At 36.5% G+C, this 9,479-nt stretch overlaps 1 protein-coding gene across 1 annotated transcript in view; it reads right to left on the bottom strand.

The window, feature by feature from the left end:
• Positions 1-1,448: 1,448 nt before the first annotated feature.
• Positions 1,449-9,479, bottom strand: part of ITGAV (integrin, alpha V) — a gene marked incomplete at its 5' end in the record, with an annotated part of 28,281 nt that continues 20,250 nt past the window's right edge. Inside the window, 7 exons of the mRNA XM_010294374.1 lie at positions 1,449-1,927; positions 2,316-2,438; positions 3,487-3,594; positions 3,689-3,802; positions 5,807-5,920; positions 7,363-7,521; positions 8,599-8,704. Coding sequence (XP_010292676.1) covers positions 1,832-1,927; positions 2,316-2,438; positions 3,487-3,594; positions 3,689-3,802; positions 5,807-5,920; positions 7,363-7,521; positions 8,599-8,704 — 820 coding nt within the window. The remainder of the gene's footprint in view (positions 1,928-2,315; positions 2,439-3,486; positions 3,595-3,688; positions 3,803-5,806; positions 5,921-7,362; positions 7,522-8,598; positions 8,705-9,479) is intronic.

Raw genomic sequence — 9,479 nt, 5'->3', positions numbered from 1 at the left:
AAAAGCAAACCAGAGTTTTGTCCTTTTAAGAGCTTGCCTACATAGAAATCTTCCTGGTATAATTACAGAAGTCCTCCTTTCTGTATGTGGCTGCATACAGGGAGTTTATAATGTAATTTATTCCCTTTTTGGAATAGGGAATAAACAAATCTCATACAAGGCACCTTTGTAATAGTTAAAGTATGTCCACTCCAAGATTTCTGCAACACAGCTACACGTGGTTGCAAGCCAAACAACCTCCCAATTTGCAGTTACATGTCTACCAAAATATCTGTAAGACAACATTCTTGTGTTCTCTTGTAGGTATAAAAAGCTCCACTTTATACCACACCAGTACTAAAGGAAATAAGCTAAGAATGACATAAACCCATGGCTTTAAACCACTGAACTTTTTAGTATGTTTAAAAAACAAAAATGAAACAAAATATTTAGTGTCTTCTCTGGTAATGAAATGTATTGAATATAATGAAATGTCCTGTGCAACGAAATGTCTTTGTGCAGTGAAACGTACTATGAATGAAACAACGAACGAATTAAATGAAACAAGTCAAATCAACCTCCTCTTTTCAAACCCTTTCGCACTGCCAGCTATGCTCTGCTGCTGTACTCTGCTTCATTAGACAAGCCTGCTGTTCTCTCAGGGCAGGTGGCAAGGCAGGCGTGAGTGTGGCTGAAGTACTGCTGTAATCTAGATACCTTTGGCTGGCAGGTAGTGTAGTTTAAACAGTCCCTGTATTACTCCATCCTGAACTTGGACACTGTCAATCCCAGAATGTGAGAATTAACAACAGCTTCCTAACAGTGCATCAGGTAACCTGTCATCAAGTATTCCCTCCGTCGCTTTGCCAGAAACGGAAATTCAACCCAAGTAATATACAGACTTAACTTCAAACCCTGTGGAGGTTTGACTTGTGAACTTAAAGGCTACGGGTTTCCTCATCAGACATGTCTGTTGGCAGCCACAGTCCAACATCGTGTCCCTGTCAGTACCTGAATGGATCCATGCCGCCAGGAATTCTGTGGAACAGCTGAATCCTGCTCCATGGAAATACACAGCAGAGTCACTGGATCCTGCCCTGAATCTTTTCACTAGGTCCCATAGAAAGTACATCACCCCCAGCTTTCTACTGCTCACTTCTGTTCCTGTAGGCTCTGTCCCTACAGTAAGAGACCTAGGGCCTGGAAACAATATTTGTAAAGTCTAGAGGGAAACCACAAGACAGATGACTGAGCAGGACGGGGAACAGGCATGCAGAATAGGTATCGGATGTGAATGATTCCACTGAATAATCTCTTTCATGTTTTTTTGTGCAGGAGGAAAATTATCAGCAGAGTTAACCGGTCAAAGAATATTCTTCAGTTTTGTAAAACAAGCTATGTTCATTTTTTTGGTGCAACTAGCTTTCAAGAGCTAGGAAATGAAATGTAGTGTACTCCAACAAAAATCAGTTGAAACTAAATGTGTAATCCAGCAAGTATCTATGGAAGCTGTTAGCTTCAAGAGCAAATGCAGAATTTGTGTAGCAATTCATGTAAAGTTGATCCATGAATCAAAGATGATGTTTCCTACATCCCAATAAGCACAATCATAGCACTACATATTACTTTTTTCACACACAAATCAGTGCAGACACGTTAGTCACATGCAGAAACATAATTAATACAAAAACGGAGGATTTAAGTATATTGCTCTTATTTTGTATGTGCTGATACCTTCTGAGACCAGTAGCTTTGCAGTCATGAGTGTTTTTTTCCTTAAGGGGAAACCAGTATTTGTAACCAAGATGTAGGCATTTTAAAATTTCAGAATGTCTTACAGATAAAACTCTGCTTAAGCTTCTGATGTTCCTTCCCCATTCTCATGTGGTTGCAGTTGTTCTCTTTCTTGCTCTTCCTGAGGTGGTCTCACGCGTTTGAAAAAGCCCATCTGTGATTCAGAGAACAATAAAGAAATTGCATTGTCATTTTCAAAACATACACACATCCTTTCTCTTACTCTTTCCTTCTTGATCAGATCTTAACTGATAAGCTATTTGACTTTTTCCCTCCTACTCTCTTTTCCCCTATTTTTGACCTCCAAAGTCAATAAATATCAGGGGAAAAATTAAACTGAGGAATTCAGCACAATCACAGACATTCTCTTTTATTAAGCATCTTCCTGACAAAGCTGAAAAGTTTTTACAGTTATCCAAAAACTTAGATGATTCAGATGATATGGGGACCAAGGTATTTCTGCAAGGTGCTAGTACTCTTTGAAGTAATACATAAAAGTAGGGAAAAGAAAACAATACAAAAAACCCAAATACAGTACTTACCCTGTACATAACAAACACGAGAACAGCCAAAAGCAATAATCCTGCTAGGACAGCCAAAATTATAACCCACACTGGCACAGGCATAGGCTGTGGTTGAATGCCCCATGTAATATTTGTAGCAACCTAATAGAAGAGCACAACAAATCACACTTTGCTCAGCAGGGATATGCCAAGTTCACTCATGCAGTTTAAGTTTTACATATCTTTATTCTCTACAGTATAAAATAATCTTAATCCATCATAAATTACTTTTTATCGCCAATGTGAGTAAACAGCTATAGATTAATAATGCCATAAAGGCTTCACTGACCCAAATTTAATAGGGTTTTCCAATGAAGTAAAACAGGAGTTTAGGGGCTTGGGTTTTTTCCTTTGGGGGGTTTTGGTGGGGTTTTTTGTTTGGTTTGTTGTTTTACTATCAGTGATACCATGGCAACATGTATTCTGTAATGCTTAAAAACTTTCAGTGGAAAAGGGAATCTGGAAATATTTGGGAATTGCAGAAAAAAAATTCAGGGCTCTTCCTTTTTTTCTTAAAGGGCAGTATTCGTGAAACAAAAAAATCAACTCCACGAGGCTTAGGAGAGAAGAAAGAGTTAATAACAGGCATTAGAAGCCACATTAAAAACTAAATCCATCACAATCCTTTTCAACTCCTTTCTTAAGATCTTTTATGTTATAGTGCCTACCAAACACTTTTCATTTGGCAGCCCAAATAAATGGCCTATATCTTGGTTTCTGCTTGCACCCTGTCTCCTTTCTCTTTGAAACCCTCTAGGACACAGATGTTCTTTTTGTTCCACATTCACATAGTACTTCATATAATATAAGTCGACTATTCAAGCTCAAAGGGCTACTAAAGCAGAAGACAAATTTCAAATAAAATATTGCTCTAACAACAATGGCATGAACAAGAACATTAGGACTGTTTAGCATTTTTTTCATTTTCAGTTAACTCTCTAAAGCTACAAATATTAACTCTAGTTTTAGGACAAAAATATTTTGTTTTACCCTCAATTGTATGTGTAGAACTTGAAATTGATATATGAATCAAGTGTTTGATAAAATTACAATTATACCAAGCCACTAAAGTCTACTCAACAATCATTGTTTTTGTATTAATTTCCAAGCAATTATGTATGATAACTCAAGCTGGATGTAAACGACTTACTACTGTAGAATTGTGGATATCTTCAAAGGAAAGGTTCTTATAAGGGAACTCTATAACATTGAAAGAAGCAGACGATTTCAGAGAATAGGAGTGATTCTGATTTTCTTTCTGTGTAAGAAAAAGCAAAATTAGTATTGCATGTGGATACAAAAATCACTTTTTATGTTTCACAAGAAGGGACAGAATATTTGGAGTCACTCACATTCATGAAAGTTTGGGTCCAAAGGCGTGATTTTAAATACAATATTGCGCTCTTTCCCCTTTCCAGGTGACCAACTTGACAGACTATCTTTAAACAATCAGCAGTTCCACAGCCCTGCATATAAAAATAGGAAGGATATTTCAAATATGAAAATATATGAAAAGTCATTAAAGGCATTACTTTACTCATATACATACTTCATTGTCCTATTTTCCTGGAAAAGCACCATAACATATTCAAATATATTAAATAAATCCCAATACGGAATAATTACTTATAGCGTCCATAAGTCTGCATTCAGAAAAATATTACGTGAGCCACTTGAATCCCAAAAGTGAAACAGCTGGCAGTAGCTTTAAGGTAGTTTATCTACATAGGTAGGAAAAAATGTTGGAGATCGGAGGAAGTGGTTTCTGATTGATTCACATAACCATCCTCCACATCTTTTCTGACAGGAAAACTCATGGCAGTTAACTGCACTTGGTGCAAAACAAAAGCAAAATAATGCTTTGTTGCGTTCAACGGAAGTCTTCAAACTTGACTGACTGACCTAACCTATAACTTAGGACTCCAGAAGTTCAAGTGGATTTTCTCAACCACATTTCCATTAAAATCCATCAGATAATATTGATGCTAAACCATCAGGATTTCAAGAAGAAAGCCAAGAAACAGAAGGCTTTCTTTTGTAATTGTGATTTTAGCTGTACAATAAAAGCACTGTACGGTGTAGGTACATCTGCCAGTGTAAGTACAACTCAGTGAAATTATTATGAATACTGGATATTAGTCTCTGGGGTGAAATCCTGCTAAGTCATTGGGAAGGTCTGGCAAAAAACAAGGCCTTTAAAAACAAAAACAAACCAGAAACTTCAGAACTGTATTTTACAGATAATGTCGAATATTTGCAGCTTATATCTAGGGAAAAAAAAAGTCACTTTTCTCAATCAGAAATTAATTCCTATTTTCACTTTCTTTGCTCAGCCCTTTTTTTGTCCTCTCCAAAGCCTAAACATTTCTGGAATCAGGGTTGTACTGCCTTAGTCCCATTTAGTCCATCCTACACGCCCAAGCATTTCTCTCTGCTGCCTTGCCCATAGTGGAGATAGGCTCATTTCTGCAAGCACAGTTACACAGACTGTGATATGGTAATGTATTTACTTCATATTACAGATTATTTCCAGTCATGTTTGGAAAGGACAGGTTCTCCACATGTCTGACTGCGGAATGTCAGCTGATAGCTAGGAAACACATGTTGTGAAATGAACGGTCATGTGTGGGCAAGATGATGACTGCAGCACTCACTTCTTTGCAGTTATCCTATTTTACCAGCCTTCCTCCTATGAAGTATTCATTTTCAAATTCGGGGAATAGCACAATACAGAACACTGACACTGAATGAAGTGCCCAGCTTGACCTTCGTTTTTAAGGACTTAAAACATAACAGCACAACACTGTAGGCATATGCCTCATTGGCTGACCACCCTGTCAGGTACTAGGAAAACTGATGCATGTTGGAAAAAGAACAAAACAAAACAGCTCCAGAGCATATGATTTTTTTGTCTGTTAACTGTTTAAATGCAGAACATGCATTTTCTGAAATGATTTTTCATCTCATGGAGTTTTCGTAGAATCACAGAATCACTAAGGTTGGAAAGGACCTTCAAGATCATCAAGTTGTTAACCCAACGCCACCATGTCCCCTAAACCACGTCCTGAAGCGCCACATCCACACGTTTTTTGAACACTTCCAGAGATGGTGACTCCACCACCTCCCTGGGCAGCCCGTTCCGATGCTTAAGCACTCTCTCGGTGAAGAAATCTTTCTTTCCTAATATCTAATCTAAACCTCCCCTGGGGCAACTTGAGGCCATTTCCTCTCGTCTTATCTCTAGTTAGTTGGGAGAAGAGACCAACACCCACATCGCCACAACCCCCTTTCAGGTAGTTGTAGAGAGCGATGAGGTCTCCCCTCAGCCTCCTCTTCTCCAGACTGAACAACCCCAGTTCCCTCAGCCGCTCCTAATAAGACTTGTGCTCCAGACCCCTCACGAGCTTCTTTCATCTCACTGGTAAAAAAAAAAATGAACATATTATCAACATGTCAATGTGAAAGCTTACCAAAGTATGCACATCTTCTTCAATGGCAGTTGTATCCCTTCGAGTGATGCGATGATCGTGGTTATCTTCCCTGCTAAGTGTTTCATTCTTGTCATCATCTTTAGAAGCAGAAATCTAAAATACACAAGGAAGCTCAAATAATACATAATTCTTAGATTTAGAGATTTGCAGGCTTCAAAGTTAAGGTCAAGAAAATGTATCATTGATCAGGTTCCTCTCTCTGTGTCCTAGTTATTCTTCAGAACTTGGCTTTACCTACAGCTGTAATTAAAATGTTACTCCTGCCTTTTGTAGATCACTGATACAAATTTCTACTACTCCTAACACAGAGCCTTGAGTATCTTAATTCTTCTTCAACTCAAAACTTTTCCATGTGTAAAAAATAATTCTTAGATTGCAGTAAATAATTCAATTTTGCAATCTTTTATTAAAGATTTGTCCTCAACATTTCCATTTTTAAGTCTAAAAAATTGTACTAGTACGGTACTGATGTACGCATACCATTGTACATGTGTACACACGGCCAGACATACAAAAACTTTTTTAGGAGGGGCTTGAAAAAGTATACAGTAGGTTTAATAAGTTATTTCAGTAATCCCTTAGAAATCCACAGTGTAAAATTGCAAATTTACATGCAGGACTAGGCAGGCATTCATTATGTCCTCTACATAACAAATTTATGGAAGAAAACTTACAAAAGAGTTGTGAAAAATGTATTATTACAGACAGCATAGCAAAAGCATAGGAAATTTGTATTTATATATGCACTAAAGTTGCTTTCTGATTATCAAATACATGAGTATTCTTTATTGTTCTATACATGGAATATCTTCCTTTAGTCTTTTTATACATCTCTTTATTTAAATTCTTCTAGAACTAATATACTGGTTTTTACAACTTGTTCTAAACTGTCTTTGAATTCAGCTCTGTACTGTCAATCAAACTTGCTGTGTTTTATCTGGTGTTCGTCTAGTTCAACTTAGGAAAAAGGAGTTTCTTCTGCTCTGTGCTCTGCAAGCTGCATGTTTTGCTGGCAGTGATAGCATAGTTTCAAGCCCCACTGAAACACCCTTATTGACCTCTGTGACATTTGGATGAGGGCCTAGAAAAATAAGCTAGTAACAGAAAAAATAGTGCCATTTTCTTCCGAGAAATAAACCCCAGAAAATTTATATAAACAGCCCAGAAACATCTGGAATGTTTTTGTTCACAACCTCATTCAATATAATTCCACTGCTTTGGACTTACAAGTCATACAGTACAGTCTTCAAAAAAAAAAAAACCAAAAAAAACCCACCAAAAACAACAAAAAAACCCACACATCCAAAACAAAAGGAAACAAGACAAATTTATCTTTGGGTTGACAATCTATTGTCTAGCTTTTATTTCTAAGTAAATTATTATCAAAGTATTAACAGTGCAGGCTTGTTCCTCAGCAATAGATGAAAACTTAACTCGGTGTTGGATATTCTCAGGGATTTGGGCAGTTTGAGTGTGTTTCCATAACAAATAAACATACTTCATTCCACTCAAGCAAAAAGAAAAGTCCTGCTTACCTTAATTTTCAATGGATTGATTTCCATATCAGAAGTGCAGTTCATAGGCCCATCAATTTCATACTGAACAATATACAACAGTGTGTAGTTTTTGTATTTGTAAGGCCACTGCAGAGTCATCATCACCTTGCTGAATGCACTTGGACCGTTGTTCCTCAGCTGATGATGCAAAAAAGTTAAGAAATGTAAAAAAACCAATGCCACCTTCTTTGTTAATGTGCATACAACTGTTACTTTATGTTTGAGCCATAAATGAGGCTGCCGCTACCCCTACCCCCAGCCAGTTACAGTAATAGCATCGACAACTTCACCTAACAAGGAGAGCCAAACTTCAGCCCCTCAGCAGGCAAAACTTAAAATTGCTTCTGTAATTTGTTAAATATTACTTGGAAGAAAAGTTATATGGCATTAATTTTTTTGCCTTGAAGAGATGTAATTTTTTTTCCTTGAAAAATTTTATTTCTTTTTTTAGTGTATTGCATGAATCACAGCCATTGTACGTGTCTTAGCCCTAAGATACTCTGAGCACAGATACATACACCCGTCAGTTTCTTTAGATAAATGGTCTCTTAAGTTCTAGAACAACTTTTAACTATTCTTATTCACACAGCACTCTCAGGACATTTTGTTTAATTAAACAATCCATATTAAAGCTGTGATCATTCTTCTAAGGAAAGTTTAAGTATTTTTTAAGAATTTTCAAGGCATAAGACTTTACAATAATGATCCATAACAGTTGGAATACAAATGAGGATAATACATAATTTACAGCCCTGAGTCATTTTCTGGGTTCAAGTTACTTGAAATGTTTTATCTAGATTTCAAAAAGGCCAGAAAATAAAATATGTGCAATAATGTAAAAAATCAGCCTCTTCTATTTGGGCCACTCCTGTTACACTAATGGCAGGCATTTCAACCCTTCTTGAAAATACCAATTACTGACCCAGCATAAAAAAAAAACAAAAAAAACCCAAAAAAACAAAACAAACAAACAAAAAAAACCACACCAAACCAAAAACAAAAAAAAAAAAACAAAAAAAAAACAAAAAAAAACAAAACAAAACAAAACAAAAAACAAAAAAAAAAACAAACCCCAAAACCCAACTTTGTTCCCAGGCAAGAACAAAATGAAGGAAAAAAAATTATCATTTACTCCAGAGAAAAGCTACTCCAAAAGATTTCTTTCTTCTCCTTTATCACAGAACTGTATAATTGAAATTAGTAGTAATTGCATACCTCATAGATATGCTGAACTAGAGGCCCAATATCATCTTCTGTTTCTGGATTCTCCTTCGGCTGCCAATTTGCAATAGGAAGGAATATGTGATCAGGAGACGACACACTAAACAGTGGAGCAAACAAATCATTATTATTAAGTATGAAACAATAAATGTCATTCTCTAGAACGTCTCAAAACAATCAACGTGCTTAAAATACAATCTCCCAGTTTTCATCCTCTGTATATAAAACTACAAAGAACAGAGGCTGAGTGGCTTGTATATTAAATATTCATTTTTCTTCTCTACATGAAAAAATGAACCTTGTATTTAGAAAGTTTTTTACCTGTCCTAAACTTTTGATTTGTCCTACAACATCTAGTAAACCATTAACAGAATTAATACATGTCACACAAAAAACACTAAGTGTGAAATACTTCAATAATGAGAAATATTGATGATGTAAAGACTCATCAGTACAGTCCTAAGAATAACTTAGCATGCACTGAAAACAGTGAAGCTAGCAATAATGCTTTTCAGTTCTGTCTCTCCCTCACCTCTCAAATATTAACAAAATTAGATCACAATAATGCATGTAGTGGAAATTTTAAAAAACGACTACTCAGGAATCCGAGTTAACTGGCTAAGCAAGAGAACGGTATAGCTTTAGATGTGAAGTATACATTTCTGGTAAGCAAAATGGAGGTAATGGAGTCATACAAAATTAATGCTATGCTTCAGACCGAAGAAGGTGAGGGCATTGCAAACTTATCTTCAATAGGATTTTCGACTTTGGTTTTAGAAAAGGTTTCAAGTTTGTGGAGTCTGTGGAGGAGGAAAGTGATCTGGAGAAATGTGTGCAACTGCAAAAGTGAGGAGTGATTCCCCTCCCCCCCCCCC

This window comes from Phaethon lepturus, unplaced genomic scaffold, assembly GCF_000687285.1.
Source record: "Phaethon lepturus isolate BGI_N335 unplaced genomic scaffold, ASM68728v1 scaffold8979, whole genome shotgun sequence".
NCBI lineage: Eukaryota > Metazoa > Chordata > Aves > Phaethontiformes > Phaethontidae > Phaethon > Phaethon lepturus.
The sequence above is the reverse complement of the archived record's forward strand: the minus strand, read 5'-3'. Positions and strand labels throughout refer to the sequence as shown.